Source organism: Dipodomys spectabilis, unplaced genomic scaffold (assembly GCF_019054845.1).
Source record: "Dipodomys spectabilis isolate Male_0828 unplaced genomic scaffold, ASM1905484v1 ptg000296l, whole genome shotgun sequence".
In the NCBI taxonomy this organism is placed as follows: domain Eukaryota; kingdom Metazoa; phylum Chordata; class Mammalia; order Rodentia; family Heteromyidae; genus Dipodomys; species Dipodomys spectabilis.
The window spans coordinates 136,150-152,297 of record NW_024870973.1 but is presented as its reverse complement, the minus strand read 5'-3'; the positions used below and the strand labels follow the sequence as shown (position 1 = coordinate 152,297).

Here is a 16,148-nt window from a genome sequence, read left to right as displayed (position 1 = left end):
GGAATCCACAAGAGTCCATTCAATTAGGGACGGGAGGGCCTTTGAAATGCCCGGCTGCGGCTGCGTTGTCTGGTGTTTTATCTGTTGTTGAGCTGGAACCCTGGGCCTGGGCGCTGTCCCTCCGCTCATCCTGGCGCTCTACCCCTTGAGCCACAGCGCCACTTCCAGCTTTCCTGGTGGTTCCTTGGAGATCAGAGTCTCCAGGACATTCCTGCCCGGGCTGGCCTTGAACTTTGATCCTCAGATCTCAGCCTCCTGACAGGCGGGAACTAGGGGTGCCCAGCTGTGCTGTTTTTGTGTCTGGATTGCCTGTGATCCTCTCGATCGCTGCCCTCTGTCAGTATTTTATACAATACAGACTGGGGGGGAGGCTCCTGCCTTAGCTGATCAACTGGAAGGCAAACTGGAGGCAAAGCAGCAATCTCAGCCCTGGGCTCTGGGTGGAGGGGGTGGTTTAAGGTTTGTCTAGGGTGGGCGCCTGCTGGCTGCTTGGCTGGAGATCAAACCCCGGGGCAGACCCGGGTCACTGAGCTCGGGCGCCACCTGCTGTCCAGATCGGGAAGCGCGCGCCAAGCTCAGAGACCCTCAGCCTCCTCCTGGTGCAGGCCCTGGGCTTGAACTCGGGGCCTGGGCGCTGTCCCTCAGCTCTTCAGCTCAAGGCTGGCACCCTACCACTTGAGCCACAGCGCCACTTCCAGTTTTCTGGGGGTTCCTTGGAGATCAGAGCCTCATGGACTTTCTTGCCCCGGCTGGCTTTGAACCACGATCCTTGGATCTCAGCCTCCTGAGTAGCTGGGATGACAGGCGGGAGCCACCTGAGGCTATCTCCAATGAAATACACACACACACACACACACATATACAAACACAAAGCCAGGAGGGGCTGGGCAGGCGGCTCAGTGGTAGAGCGCTCATCTAGCATGCATGAAGCCCTGGGTTCGATTCCCCAGTACCACAGACAGAGAAAAGGCCAGAAGTGGAGCTGTGGCTCAAGTGGTAGAGCACCAGCCTTGAGCAAAAGCAGCTCAGGGACAGTGTCCCGGCCTGAGTTCAAGCCTCAGGATGGGCAAAGAAAGAAAAAAGGGGTATTTTAGTTCATACACTGTTCAACAGGATTCTTTTCCCATGGGCTGGAGGCGTGGCTCAAGTGGCAGAGCACCAGCTGAGTAAGAACTGTTTTTCTGACAAGTTTCAGCCTTGCTTAGGTGTCTTGGTTTCGTTGATCGCTGGTTTTAAGTGTTCACATTTTTCAAAGACCTAGCCAATCACAAGTGACGATGAGCCCAAGTCCTGACCAACCAGAACGAGAACAGTGATGGCAAACCCCAGCCCTGGCCAATCAGCAAGAGTGCAGCAGCAGCATGAACATTAAAACCTGTGCAGGTAACACCCTGTGTACTTAGTTGGTCATGGGTCTTGAACTCAGGGCCTGGGCGCTGTTCCTCAGCTCTTCAGCTCAAGGCTGGTGCTCTACGACTTGAGCCACAGCGCCACTTCCGGTTTTCTGGCGGTTCATTGGAGATGAGTCTTACAGACATTCCTGCCTGGGCTGGTTTTGAACTGGGATCCTCAGATCTCAGCCTCCGGAGTAGCTAGGATTACAGGTGTGAGCCATCGGTGCCCCACTGCGTACTAACTTTGTTATGTGGTTTACTCCACCTGGCGATAATTCTAGAACTTTTTAAAGCTAGGGACACTGAGCCAGGTGCTCAGTGGCTCACCCCTGTAATTGTGGCTACTCAGGAGGCTGAGATGTGAGGATCACGGTTCAAAGACCAGCCCAGGCAGAAGTCTGTGAGACTCATACCTCCAATGAGCCAGCCTTGAGCAAAATCAGCTCAGGGACAGTATGAAGGTGGTAGAAGTAGGTTATTTGCATCTATGAAATAGAACGAGGCCTGGGCAGGTGGCTCAGTGATACAGTGCTGCTTGCCTGGCATGCAAGAGGCCCTGGGTTCGATTCCTCAGCACCACATAAGCAGAAAAACTCAAAAGTGGCGCTGTGGCTCAGTGGTAGAGCGCCAGCCTTGAGCTAAAGAGCTGAGGGACAGCGCCCAGGCCCCGAGCTCAAGCCCCACGACCAACAACAACAACAAAAAAAATAGAACAAGGGGTCAGTTGGGCAGTGGCGGCTCACACCTATAATCCCAGTTACTCAGGAGGCTGAGATCTGAGGATCCTGGTTCAAAGCCAGCCAGAACAGGGAAGTCCATGACACGAGATTTATCTCCAATGAGCCAGCCAAAAGACAGAAGTGGAACTGTGGCTCAAGTGGTATAGAGCTCTACCTTTCAATTGAAAAAGCCAGCCAAAATGTAAGGTTCTGAGTTCAAGCCCTAGTACTGGCGCTCTGTTGGCCAGTCCTGGGGCTTGAACTTTGGCTCAAGGCTGGCGCTCTACCACTTGAGCCACAGCACCACTTCTGGCTTTGTCTGTGTCTGTGGTGCTGAGGAATCGAACCCAGGGCTTCCTGCACGCGGGGTCACTAAATCCACATTCCTAGCCTCCCCTCTCCACCTGTGTTTAGAAAATAACCAATCCAAGGATCCAGGTCAATCATTTCCTTATGCGTTTATTTGCTACTGAAAATGACACTAACGTCAAAAAAATCTGTATTTATTGTTCAAGCTCAAAACCTTTGAAAACCAGCAAGTAAGTCAGGCATCTTCGTGTTATTACCCAGTAGGGTTTCCGTGGGCTTCATGTGACTATTCCAACCTCTCCTAGACTTTAGCCAACAAAGTGGCGAGTGGCATTCAGCTAGAAAAAATCTGACCCCAGGGACCACGCTAAAGAAAAGAGGGAAAAATTGGGAGAGAGGGAAAGGGGGGCATTGCCCCCCCCAAAAGAAATCAACTCTTTACCTGACTTACACGTCTAACTGTCGCCTCTCTAGACATCCCCTTTCTAACAGTAAGAATTGAAGAAAAAAACCAAAGGAGAACCAAAACACCCCAATAACCCAGCAACTAGAAAACCCGACCCCAGTATACAAAAGATCTCCAAAATCCTCAGCTTATAAAAGGAGTGTTTTGCAGTAGCCTCGGCGCCTCTGACCGCGCAGGCGGAATGTGCCGAATAACGAGCGTGATTGACAGGTGTCAATCACCCCACTAGCCCTCTTGGCCCTTATCCCCATTCCCCGAGGGATCGTCGTCGTTAGCCAGACAGTAACTGCAGGTGCAGCGGAAAGGCCTTTCCTTCACCTGCAAGAAACGAGGGCACAGTCACTGAGATCCGGCAGTGCAAAACGAACCCCAGCCCTGTGAAGGGCTGGGGGTGGACGCGCACGCCTGTAATCCCGGCCGCTTGAGGGCTGAGGATGGAGGAGGGAGAGGCAGACCAGAGAAGCCAAAGTGGAGCTGTGGCTCAGGTGGCAGAGCACCAGCCGTGAGTGCAAAGAGCCCCAGGGCTGCCCGATGGATGGATGAATGAATGAATGAATGAATGATGCACGGTCTGGCTGGACGGCGGGGCCGGCCTGGCCTGGGGAGCAACTCACCGGGGAGGATCGCCAGCTGGCCAGCTTCCTGCGCCTGCGCCGGGAGGCCATGCCCTCCCGGGCACTCTGGCTCTGCGCCAGCAGGTCCAGCCGGCCCCCGCGGGCGGCGTTGTGCAGCTGGCTCTGGAGCACGAAGCTCCGGAACAAGGCGACCACGCTTCTGGAGAACTCCGTGAGAGGCCGGCGTGGACAGGGCACCGCTGGAAGGCAAGGAGAGAAGCCATGCGTGGGAGGGGCCCCATCTCAAGCCGCTGGCCCACACTCGTTGGGACTGCCTGCAGCCTGCTCCACCGCAGACGCAGAGGAAGGAGTCTTCAGAGGTGGCCGCTGTCTTCTCTCAAATAAGGGGGTGTCAAGGCGGAAGCAAACCACTTGTAAATGCCAATGAGACTCCTGGACTCTATGGATTTTTCTGTTTTCTTTTGGCTGCCAGTCCTAGAACCTGAACTCAGGAATTCAGTGTTCCTGAGCTTTCTCCTCCCAACACTGGTGCTCTACCACTTGAGCCACTCCGCCTGTGGCTTTTTGATGGTTAATTGGAGATAAGAATCTCTCAGAAGCAGAGCCAGTGGCTCCCACCTGCCACCCCAGCTCCTCAGGAGGCTGAGACTGGAGGATTGAGGTTTGAGGCCAGCGTGGGCAGCAAAGTCTGTGAGACTCTGATCTCTTATGAACCACCAGAAAACGGGAAGTGGCGCTGTGGCTCAAGTGGTAGAGCGCCCGCCTTGAGCAAAAGAACTCAGAGACAGTGGCCAGGCCCTGAGTTCAAGCCCGCGAGCTGGCATACATACCAAATGATGGGAATTGGGGAAGGGGTTCGGCTAAAGCATAGAGCATTGCCTAGCCAAGTCTGGCTTTAAAATAAAGAAACCTGGCACTGGAGCTCTTCCTTGCAATCTTAGGCTGAGATCTAGAGGCCTGGGTTCCAGGGCCCCTCAGGCGGAAGCAACAACAAAATAAAGGTCAGAGAGTAAGCATTAGCCAGGCTTAGTAGTGCCTGCCTGTAATCCCATCACAGAATTAAAGACTAGGAGTGCGGGATGGGAAGGGGAAACAAAGGAGGAGGCCACAATGCTTGATAAGAAAAGTACCCATTACCTTGCTCTTGTAATTGTAACCCCTATTTTCACAATTAAAAAAAAAATTAAAGACTACAGCACGAAGGGTCTCAGGGAAACACGCAAAGCAACCTCGCAGCGTGGACTGGCAGGGTGGCTCACACCTGTAATCCCAGCTACTCAAGGAGGCTGGGCGCTGAGGATCAGGCTCACAGCCCAGAAAGAACCTTATCTCCAAGAAACACAAAACGCCAGCCAAACGCGGACTGGAGGTACGGTTCAAGTGGCAGAGCACCAGGCTAAGTGAAGTTCTGAGCTTCCTTGTCTGTGAATGGTGGCCGGCTCAGCACTCATCAGACAAGCTATGAAGCGGGTTGTGGGGACTTCTGTCATTTCCTCTCTCCCAAACTGGCCTTGGATGTTGCATGTAGCACAGCGAACCTCATGCAATTCGCACTCTCTCTTCCTTCGCGGCCTTGGACCCCCAACGCCCTGAGCTGGGGGGAGGGGCTGGAGGGGCTCACCTGGTCCCTGAGGGGCATTGTCCTTGGGGGACATTGGAGAGGTCGCCTGGTTCGAGGGTCCGGGCAGCGCTTCGGTGGGGTCCTCCAGGAGCTGCATGGGAGAAACAAGGAATTGGCCCCAAGATTCCTAGGAATATTACACACTCCGGAAAAAGCCTAAGTGCTGGAGCTCCAGCTAAGCCAAGCCGTGCAAAGACTTGGGTTCAGGTTTTTTTTCTGTATGTGTGTTTGGTCAGTTGTGAGGCTTGAACTTGGGGCCTAGGCACTGTCCCTGAGCTTTTTATGCCCAAGGCTGTGAGCTCCGCTTCCAGCTTTTTGGTGGAGTTCGCTGGATCTGAGTCTCCAGGACTTTCCTGCCTGCGCTGGCTTTGAACTGATCCTCACAATAGCAGCCTTGTGAGGAGCAGGGATTACAGGCGTGCGCTACCAGCATGGTTTAGCTCCTGCACGCCAGGGTTGGGCAGAGGCGAGGAGCTCGTGCACACTTACTTACCCCTTGTATCTGGGAGTATCTGTTTTTGAGGACAGATCTCAAGTGTGCCAGCTTCTTCTTCTGCTCCAAGATCACTCTCCGGATGCCGGCCTTGGGAAAGGCGGGGTCGACTGGTGGTAAGAGCCTCAGGCCAGGGGCCTGGGGTGGAATTTCTGGCCCAGGAGAAGGGAAGCTGGTCCTGGGGTTCAGCGTCAAGCGTTGCAGGTCCGTGGCTAGGGCTTCAGAGGATTCTGGAAGAGAAGGAGAAGGATTTCTGCAAGGGGGAAATGGAGAACCACTTCCATAGATGCATCATCTCAAGTCTCTGGCCCACGCTCGTCAGGACTGCGTTTAGCCTGCCGAGCAGTGGCTGATGGGAAGGGTTCTTAGGAGTGGAGATCACCGGAAATCAGGCTCAGTGACTGCCTTCAGTATGGGGAAATCAAGGCAGAAGCCGAGGCCTTTGTAAATGGCAATAAACTGCGCTCTCTGCCTTTTTTTCCCCCCTGTTCACTGAAGAGATCTCACCCATGTTTTAGGTCGAATGAAGATTGCACAGCAGGCTGGGCTGTGGTAGCGCACGCCTGTAATCCCAGCTACTCAAGAGGCTGAGAGCTGAGGATCTGGGTTCAAGTCCAGCCCGGGCAGAAAAAAAAGTCCACGAGACTGATTTGCAATAATTTTCGGAGGAAAAAGAAAAAAAAGCCAAGGGGGGAAAAAGATCAACTAATATGAACTGTCCTTGTATGTGGAGAAAAAAAAGAAGCCGGGCGTGGTGGCTCCCGCCTCTCATCCCAGCGACTCAGGAGGCTGAGGTCTGAGGATCACGGTTCAAGGCCAGCCCGGGCAGGAAAGTCTGTGAGACTCTGATCTCCAGTGAATCATAGAAAAAGCTGGTAATGGCGCTGCGGCTCAGGGAGGGGAGCGCCAGCCTTGAGCCAAGGCTCAGGGGCAGCGCCCAGGCCCAGCTCAGACTCCAAGGTCGAGGACAGAAAACAAAAGATAGAACAGCCTCCCCCTTCCCCCCTCCCCCGCGCTGCTGCTGCTGGAGTTCACCATCCCCCACTGCCCATCTTCCATCCTTAATGCCCCCCAAGGCGGTGAACCCCCTGCTGCAATTCACCTGTTCCCCCTCTTTGTCTTCCCCTTTGGACCCCCGCCCCCCCCCCCCCCCCCCCCCAGTTTCTAGTCTGGATCCGCTCACTCTCTAGGCCTCCTTATAACTGCGCTGCAGAGCACAGGCCCAGATCCAGGCCTCCACGGACCCCGCCCCCCTCCCTGGGGAGGGAAGGCCCAGACACCCCCAAGTCCATGGAGATGAGGGAGGGAAGGCCCAGACACCCCGAAATCCATGGAGATGAGGGAAGGCCCAGATACCCTCAAATCCATGGAGATGGGGGAGAGAAGACCTAGGATTCCCCCTTCCTCAAAACCCTGGAGATGAGGGAGGGAAGGCCCGGACCCCTGTCACACCCCCAGACCTGGAGAGGGGGAGAAGGATCCTAGATACCGCCAAGCCCTGGACGTGGAGGGAAGGCCTAGACCCACCCCCTTCCCCAGGCCTGGAGATGAGAAGGCCCAGAACCCCCCTTCCCAAGCTCTAGGGATTGGAGGGGGGGGGGGGAAGGCCTAGAAACTCCCCAAATCCATGGAGATGGGGAGAGGTCCAGCCCCCACCCCTGAAGCCCTGGAGATGGGAGAAGGCCCAGACTCCCCCCCCAAGGCCTGGAGATGGGGAGAAGGCCCAGACTCCCCCGCCAAGGCCTGGAGATGGGGAGAAGGCCCAGACCCCCCCCTAGGGCCTGGAGATGGGGAGAAGGCCCAGATCCCCCCCTAGGGCCTGGAGATGGGGAGAAGGCCCAGATCCCCCCCCCAGGCCCAGACCCCCCCCCACAGGGCCTGGAGATGGGGAGAAGGCCCAGACTCCCCCCCACAGGGCCTGGAGATGGGGAGAAGGCCCAGATCCCCCCCCAAAGGCCTGGAGATGGGGAGAAGGCCCAGATCCCCCCCAAAGGCCTGGAGATGGGGAGAAGGCCCAGACCCCCCCCTAGGGCCTGGAGATGGGGAGAAGGCCCAGACTCCCCCCCCCAAGGCCTGGAGATGGGGAGAAGGCCCAGACTCCCCCCCACAGGGCCTGGAGATGGGGAGAAGGCCCAGATCCCCCCCCAAAGGCCTGGAGATGGGGAGAAGGCCCAGATCCCCCCCCAAAGGCCTGGAGATGGGGAGAAGGCCCAGACCCCCCCCCAGGCCCAGACCCCCCCCCAGGCCCAGACCCCCCCCCAGGCCCAGACCCCCCCCCAGGCCCAGACCCCCCAGGCCCGAGGCCCCTCGGCTCACCGGGCCCGCCCGGGGCCTCCTCCGCCTCCTCCGCCTCCTCCTCGGCCTCGGCCATCAGGTCGGCGCCGGGGCCGGCGCTGGGGTCGAAGGCGTCCGCGGGGTCCATGGCGGCGCCGCGGCTGCTCGGGCGAAGCTCGGGACAAGTATGCAGTCCGGAAAAAGCCGGCCGGGCGCCTGGAAGCTTCGCGGCGGGGGCGGGGCCGGGGCGGGGCCCGAGCGCGGGCTTCCGCCGGCCGCGGCCCGCGAGGCCGCCTGGCCCGGCTAATTTGAATACGAGACGGCCCTCCGCGCCCTGGCCAATCAGAGCAGGGCCGCGGCAGGCAGGCGGTCCGCCTCATCCGGGTGATTTGAATGCTAATGAGGGGCGGTCCGGGGGCGTGGCGGCGGGGGCGGGGACGAGGCGAGGCAGGGGCGTGGCGAGGCGGCCGGGGGCGTGACGAGGCCGGGGGGGGGGGGGGGGGGGGGGGGGGCGCGAGTGGCAGGGGGCGTGGCGAGGCGGCCGGGGGCGTGTGGCAGGGGGCGTGGCGAGGCGGCCGGGGGCGTGGCGAGGCCGGGGGCGAGTGGCAGGGGGCGTGACGAGGCGGGGGGGGGGGGGGGGGGGGCGCGAGTGGTAGGGGGCGTGGCGAGGCGGCCGGGGGCGTGGCGAGGCGGCCGGGGGCGTATGGCAGGGGGCGTGGCGAGGCGGCCGGGGGCGTGGCGAGGCGGCCGGGGCGTGGCGAGGCGGCCGGGGCGTGGCGAGGCGGCGGGGGCGTGGCGAGGCGGCGGGGGCGTGGCGAGGCCGGGGGGGGGGGGGGCGAGTGGTAGGGGGCGTGGCGAGGCGGCGGGGGCGTGGCGAGGCGGCGGGGGCGTGGCGAGGCGGCGGGGGCGTGGCGAGGCGGCCGGGGGCGTGTGGCAGGGGGCGTGGCGAGGCGGCCGGGGGGCGTGTGGCAGGGGGCGTGGCGAGGCGGCCGGGGGCGTGGCGAGGCGGCGGGGGCGTGGCGAGGCGGCCGGGGGCGTGTGGCAGGGGGCGTGGCGAGGCGGCCGGGGGCGTGTGGCAGGGGGCGTGGCGAGGCGGCGGGGGCGTGGCGAGGCGGCGGGGGCGTGGCGAGGCGGCGGGGGCGTGGCGAGGCGGCGGGGGCGTGGCGAGGCGGCGGGGGCGTGGCGAGGCGGCGGGGGCGTGGCGAGGCGGCCGGGCCTGGGGCCTTGGCTCTACTTATTTATTTGAACTGGGGGGAAATCTGCCCCAGGCCCTCCCTCCCTCTAGGGGTCGTGTGGGGATTTGGTTGGTGGGGGATCTGGGGACCCCATTCCACTCCCAGAACAGGATAGAGATTGGTGAGCTGAAATTTATCTTGGGAGAGAATAGAAAACAACAACAAAAACCAGCTTTTTCTTCACTGACTGAAAAGGTCAACACACAGATCTGCAGATCTAGTTCCTCCCAAGGAAGAATATAAAACAATTGGCGCTGGTCTTCCCAGCTACTCCTTCAGGAGGCTGAGACCTGAGCATTGCAGGTTCGAAGCCAGCCTGGGCAGGAAAAGTCTGCGAGACTCTGATCGCCACTGAACTATCAGAAAACCAGGAGTGCTGCTGTGGCTCAGGTGGTAGCGGGCTCACCTTGAGCACCAAGAGGCAGATGAGTCCCTAAGACTCTTCTCTGATGAACTACCAAAAACCCTCAGTGGAGGCGTGGCTCAAGTGGTAGAGCGCCAACCATGAGCATATTTTTTCTAAATTTAAAGCTGGCCAGCCACGGGTGGATCTCGCCTGTCAACCCAGCTCCTCACAAGGCTGAGATCTGAGGATCAAGGTTTCCCCAGGCCAGAGACTCCTGGACTCTGATCTTCAAAAGTGGGGCTGTGATTCAAGTGGTAGAGCACCAGCCTGAGCAATAAAGCTCAGGGACAATACTCAGGTCCTGAGTTCAAGCCCCAAGACCGGCAGACACAGACACACACAAAGAACATAAGGCTCTGAGTTCGAATCCCACTGGTGATCTACAAGATGGAGCAGGTAAACACCCAGAAAAACAAACATGGTTTTATTATTTTCCAAGAAATCAATTTTAATAAGGCCCTTCTATATACATGTGCTACTGATCATTACACATCAAAATCTGTTTTTATTACAGCTCAAAGCTTTGTCATTTCTAATTATTACCCAATGCCAAATACTCTACTGTATCTTACAGACTTTAAGCTTGTAAAATAGAAAACTGGAAAAAAATCCATTATTGCTTCTTTAGGTCCAAAGAGAAAATGGAATCGATCGTTGAGACATATAAAAACAGGTTTTTGGTGTTTTTGTTTTTGTTTTTGTTTTGCAAATTACTGCCATTGAGGCAGAAGGCAAAATCCACCAGCCAAGAAAAGGCAAAGCTGGGAAGAGCCTACAGCTCCTGCCTGTAATCCCAGCTACTCAGGAGGCTGAGATCTGAGGATCACCGTTCAAGGCCAGCCTGAGGGAAGAAAGCTACTCCAAAAAACCAGAGGTGGAGCTGTGGTTCAAGAGGTAAAAATACCAGCACTGAGTATAAAAAGTTAATGGACAGTGCTCAGGGCCTGAGTTCAAGCCTCAGAACCGGCACGTGTGTGCGCACACACACACACACACACACACACACACACACACACACACACACACACAAAGGAAAAATTACATTACTGAAATCACCTAATATACAGAATATTCAAAATTCCAGTCAGTGGATGGTAGCATTCAATAACTTCATCCACAGGCCGTATGTATTTAATTATCTCAGCACATAATTGACCCCCTAATAGTTGACCTCCTCCCCATAATCCATCCCTATTCTAGCATTTTCTGAAGGGTCCCAGTTATACGTCAAGCAGAAGGAACAAGAACATCTGAACGTCTTATCTTCATTCTGAAAGAAATAGAAGAAATATAACAGAATGAATTGAGTGATACAGGACTCCTCCCCAAACATCTCTGTAATCGCCACGGTTTATAGTAAACTAGCCTCTTGAATGGCTGGGCGTGGTAGTGCACGCCTATAATCCCAGCGAAAACTTGAGGATCTGAAGTTCATGGCCAATCAGAGACCAAAACCCTTTCTTAAAATCAGGGACAGCGCCCAGGCCCAGAGTTCAAGCCCACACGATCAACCAAAAAAAAAAAAAATCAGGGTTGTTGGTGTGTGGCTCAAGTGGTGGAGCACCAGCAACTAGGAAAACACGAGGTCCTGAGTTCAAATCCACCCCCCACCCTCCCCATAGATGGAGGACAGAAAACCCCATTTACCTGGGTAGCTGGAAGTCCTTGTCCAGTTCCTTTATTAAGCTTAAGAAAAAAACAAGAAAACATTCAGCATTCAATCGGATCAGAGCCACTCCATACACTAGCATAGACGTGTGGACAGACACCTTGATCATGTCATTCCGACCGGGTGCCGTAGCGCACGCCTGCCATCCCAGCTACTCCGGAGGCTGAGATCTGAGGATCGGGGTTCAAAGCCAGCCTGAGGGGGGGGGCAGGGCAGGCAGGAAAGTCGATGAGACTCTTATTTCCAGTGAACCAGCAAAAAGCTGGAAGTGGGGCCCTGGCTCACTTGGTAGAGCACCAGCCTTGAGCAAAGCTGATCAGGGACAGGGTCCAGGCCCTGGGAGACTGTCTCTCTCACGGTATTAGTGAAGGAATGAGTGGGTACATGAATGCATGATGTTGCACACTTGCTTGCACACTTACGCGTCTCGTGCGGGGGAAGGAGTTCTGCAGAACGGGTCTCAGGCCTTCCAGCCTCGCCCTGCGTTGGGACAGCCTTCTCCGGGGCCTGGCCCGCGGTGAGAGCCTTTCTCTCCTGGTGCTGGGGGCCTGGGCTGGGGCTTCGGGCCCCGAGTTCAGGGTCAGCCTTTGAAGCCGTCTTACCAAGGACTGCGAGGACTCGGGGAGGGCCGGAGAGGACTCTGCCAGGGACAGGGAGAGAAGCATTAGGGTTGGGACGCCATCTCTAGTCTCTGGCCCACACTCATCACGCCTGCCTTTAGCCTACGGAGCTGGGAAGGTTTCCTGGGGGGTTAGAGATCCCTGGAAAAAGTGTAAAGTCTTTCCTCCACCCCAGAAACGGATGCTGAACCCTGAAATCCCAGCATGTCTCCCCCCTCCCTCTTCCTTGGGATGCAGCCACACCCCAGACCCTCCTCTGGCTTCTGGAGGAAAGCAGCAGAATCGGTGACAGAATTGAGGGCGGCCTCTGCACCCCCAAAGCCCTGGAGATTTGGGGAGCAGGGGACACTGCGTGGCTCACCTGTCCTACTCGGGGAGCGCTCTTCCTCGGCCGGGGAGCTCGGGGTTTCCTCGTGGGGTGCGTCCGAGGGCTCCATGAGCAGGTTGATGACTCCAAACACAGCCAGGGGAAAATTACGCACCCCTGAAAAAGCCAACGCGAAAAGCCCAGCAGGCTCAACAGACCTGTGGCTGGCGTGGTCTTTCCTATTTAAACCACCGCTGAGCGGATCTCCCAGGCTCTGCTCATTCTCAGGATGACAGGATTAAAACCCAAGCCACCTGGCAGCCCGAGAAAGGGTGTGGACTCTTCTGGAAGGTTGCTTTTACTCCCTGGTAGGAGAAGAAGCCTCCCTAAATGAAAGGCCCAGGAAAATACATTTCTCTCTGCCCCCCTCCCTCCCTCCCTCCCTCCCTTCTCCGTCACCTGAAATTTCCTTTGGGATCCTTTTCTACTTTCTACCCGGGTGCTAGGCGGCTCCCATCTGTGACTGGATTCTTCTCTACCGTGAAGGCCCCGCCCCTGCTGTCAATCAACTGTCAAACAGGTGGGGTGGGGAGGGGTGGGGGGGTGAGGGAAAGGGGGTGGGGCGTGGGAGCAGGGTGGGGGCTCACACCTGTCACCCCAGCTGCTCAGGAGGTTAAGATCTGTCCTCAGATCTCAGGTTCGAAATCAGCCCAGGGCAGGAAAGTCTGGGAGACATTCCTCTCTAATTGCCAGTCCTGGGGCTTGAACTCAGGGCCTGGGCGCTGCCCCTGAGCTTCTTTGGCTCCAGGCTGGCGCTCTACCCCTTGAGCCACAGCACCACTTCTGGCTTTTTCTGTGTATGGGGGTACTGGGGACTCGAACCCAGGGCTTCATGGCATATGAGGCGAGCGCTCTACCCCTGAGCCACCTGCCCAGACTTGAGATGAGTCTTTAAAAAGCCAATTTGACCCTTCAGGCACAAGCAATGCTATGGGGCTGTTGTTAAGGTTCAAACACAAGTCAAAACCAATGAAGAGGGATGGAGGCCTGGCTCAGATGGTAGAGCACCCATGTAGGATGGAGTCCAGTGCCAGACTAAAAACTCACACTGAAAAGGAAAAAAACCAGGAAAAGGGAAATGGTTGCTCTGGGGTGAGGAGGGAGGAGGAAATCTGGAATCAAAACTCCCCCCTGGGGTGGGAGGTCTGGCTCAGGGGGTGGAGCACCAGCTAAAGACTGAGATAAGAGTTTCAGAAGCTGGCTTCAGGTGGTTCACGCCCGTAATCGTAGCTTCTCAGGTTCAAAGCCAGCTGGGGCAGGAAAGTCCGTGAGACTCTGATCTCCAATAAATCACTCAAAAAACCAGAGGTGACAGGGTGGTTCACGTGGTAGAGCATCAGCCTTGAGCAAAAGAGCTCAGGGACAGCGCCCAGGCCCTGAGTTCAAGCCCCGGGACCAACCAAACCAACAACAACAAGAGTCCCAGGGGCTTTCTGGCCCAAACTGGCCTCTAACTTGGATCCTCTAGATCTCAGCCTCCTGAGTAGAAAGTGGGGGGACTTTTATTTTAGAAAGGGGGCGGTGGGGAAGAAAGGAATCCAGAGCCTTCTATGCCCTGGGAACATGATTTGTCTGGAGGAGTTTTCTAAGAGCTAAACTGGTTAGAGGCGGAGGAAGGGCTGAGGGCCCCCCCTCCCTGCCCTGGGGGCTTCAATTGGGTAAACCGAGGCACAGAGCTTCTAAAGATTCAAACCAGAGACCCAGCCCAGGTTGCAGAGGGGTGGGCTGGGGTTGGGGGGGGACATAGAGTCGGGTCCTGGTGTCATGGTGATGTTTAGCTCTCCTGAGACAGAAAACAAGATGGAGGAAGTTACAAGCTTCCTCCTCGGGCTAGCTGAAATGACTAAAATATTAATGAACCCTTCACGCCCAGACCCAAGGCTCCGAAACTCTGCCGAGAGAGGCTGGCTCCCTTATTTTATTTTTTGCCAGTCCTGGGGCTTGAACTCAGGGCCTGGGCGCTGTCCCTGAGCTTTTTTGATCGAGGCTGGTGCTGTATATGTGAACCTCCAGCTTTTTTTGCTGGTTCATTGGAGACAAGAGTCTCCTAGGCCGGGCGCTGCTGCTCCCGCCTGTAATCCCAGCAACTCAGGAGGCTGAGGTCTGAGGATCACAGTTCAAAGCCAGCCTGGAGCAGGAAAGTCCAGGAGACTCTGATCTCCAAGGAACCACCAGAAAACCAGAAGTGGAGCTGTGGCTCAAGTGGTAGAGCACCAGCCTTGAGCTGAAGAGCTGAGGGACAGCGCCCAGGCCCTGAGTTCAAGCCCCAGGACTGACACCTACACACAAAGTCAATATGGGGTTTAATTTGTTATCTCCATAAACAGGACATGTATGTGATCAGATTTTACATTACAGCCAGTATTATATTATACTCTCCAATGGGAGAGACTCATTTTCAATTCACCAGCAAAAAGCCTGAAACAGAGCAGTGGTTCAAGTGGTAGAGGGCCAGCCTTTAGCAAAAAAGACAGGCGTGAGCTGAGGTCCTGAGTTCAAGTCCTAGTACAGGTGTGTGTGTGTGTGTGTACGCACACCCAGACACACACCCATACACACACACACTGGAAGGAATAACAAGACAGATCGCGTGGGAGACTTTTACTCTTGACCTAGCGTTGGAGAAGGGACAAATACATTTACAAAGCTGTGGGAAGGTTCCAGACTTTTCAAATCTTTGCTGGGCAGTAAAAGTTTCAGTGTTTTCTGAGAAGGGGGGTGAAGCAGAGATTTTTTTCCCTCCTATTTCCCCTTTGCTTTTCTCTGTGATTCCTCTTGTTTTCTTTCTTTTTGCCAGTCCTGGGACTTGAACTCGGGGCCTGGCCGCTGTCCCTGAGCTGCTTTGGCTCCAGGCTGGCGCTCTACCACGTGAGCCACAGCGCCACTTCTGGCTTTTTCTGCGTGTGTGGTGCGGAAGAATCGAACCCGGGGCTTTGTGCATGGGAGGCGAGCGCTCTACCACTGAGCCACCCGCCCTCCCAGCCCATCCTCTGCGATTCTTTCCGGTTATATTCTGGGCGCTGTAGTTCTTTGGTGTGGACTCGCTTTGCTGGGCAGGCGGGAGGCATGGAGTTGGAGGGGGGGGGGGGAAGATAAAGGAGATTAGGGTGGGGTTTGAACTTGGGGAGCACCAAACCCAGTCTGGGTGCTAGCACCTGCTGCATTTGAATTCTAAAGGGAAAAACATAAACAAAGGGGCCGCTAGGGGGCGCTGGAGGCCTGGGAGCCCGGCTCTCTCAGGAGGCCGACGTTGGAGGATCACAGTTTGAATCCAGCCTGAGCAGGAATGTCTGTGAGACTCCCAATCGCTCCTTAACACCAAAAAGCCAGAAGTGGAGCTGTGGCTCACATGGTCAAGGGCCAGCCATGAGCCAAAAGGCCCAGGGACAAAGCCCAAGACCGAGGATTATTGGTCCTTGAACTCAGGCCCTAGGTTTTGTCTCTGAACTTTTTCTGCCCAAGGCTGGCGCTCTACCACTTGAACCACAGCTCGACTTCTCGTGACCAGATGCCTCACCCTGCAATTTCAAGAAAAGCACTTTCTCCAGTGTTTGGGTCTAGACAAGGTATTACCTTTTCCCGGTCCTCCCTGGCTGGGCCTGCCTTCCTGGAGGAAACCTTCTGGGACGGGACACTGTGGGGCCCACAGGGGCCTCCCAGGACCTCTGCCGCTCAAGGGGGCTTGGGGGCCCCCGGGAACGCTCTTTGACTTCTGCCGGACCATAGAAAGGCACATGGCGTGGGGCAGGGCACCGTAGCTCACGCCTGTCATCCCGGCTAGTCGGGAGGCTGAGATCTGAGGATCGTGGTTGGAGGCCAGCCTGGATGGGAGAAGTTGGGGAGGCTCTTTACTCCAAGGAAACTCTCTCTCCAAATGTTTATACCAGAGTTTAGAGGAAATTCAAGCTGGGATTTGGAATGAAGGGGTCTTGAACTCAGTGCCTGGGCGCTGTCCCTCAGCTCTTCAGCTCAAGGCTGGCGCTCTACCATTTGAGCCACA

General features: G+C 56.5%; 1 protein-coding gene across 1 annotated transcript; it reads right to left on the bottom strand.

Moving 5' to 3' along the window:
* Positions 1-2,554: 2,554 nt before the first annotated feature.
* On the bottom strand, positions 2,555-8,079 carry LOC122127022. The gene is made up of 5 exons (XM_042701535.1): positions 7,894-8,079; positions 5,578-5,807; positions 5,085-5,175; positions 3,503-3,702; positions 2,555-3,206 (listed from the first exon to the last, which is right to left on the bottom strand). The coding sequence occupies exons 1-5, from the start codon at positions 7,997-7,999 to the stop codon at positions 3,114-3,116; spliced, it is 720 nt and encodes a 239-aa protein (XP_042557469.1). The 5' UTR covers positions 8,000-8,079; the 3' UTR covers positions 2,555-3,113.
* Positions 8,080-16,148: the final 8,069 nt, after the last annotated feature.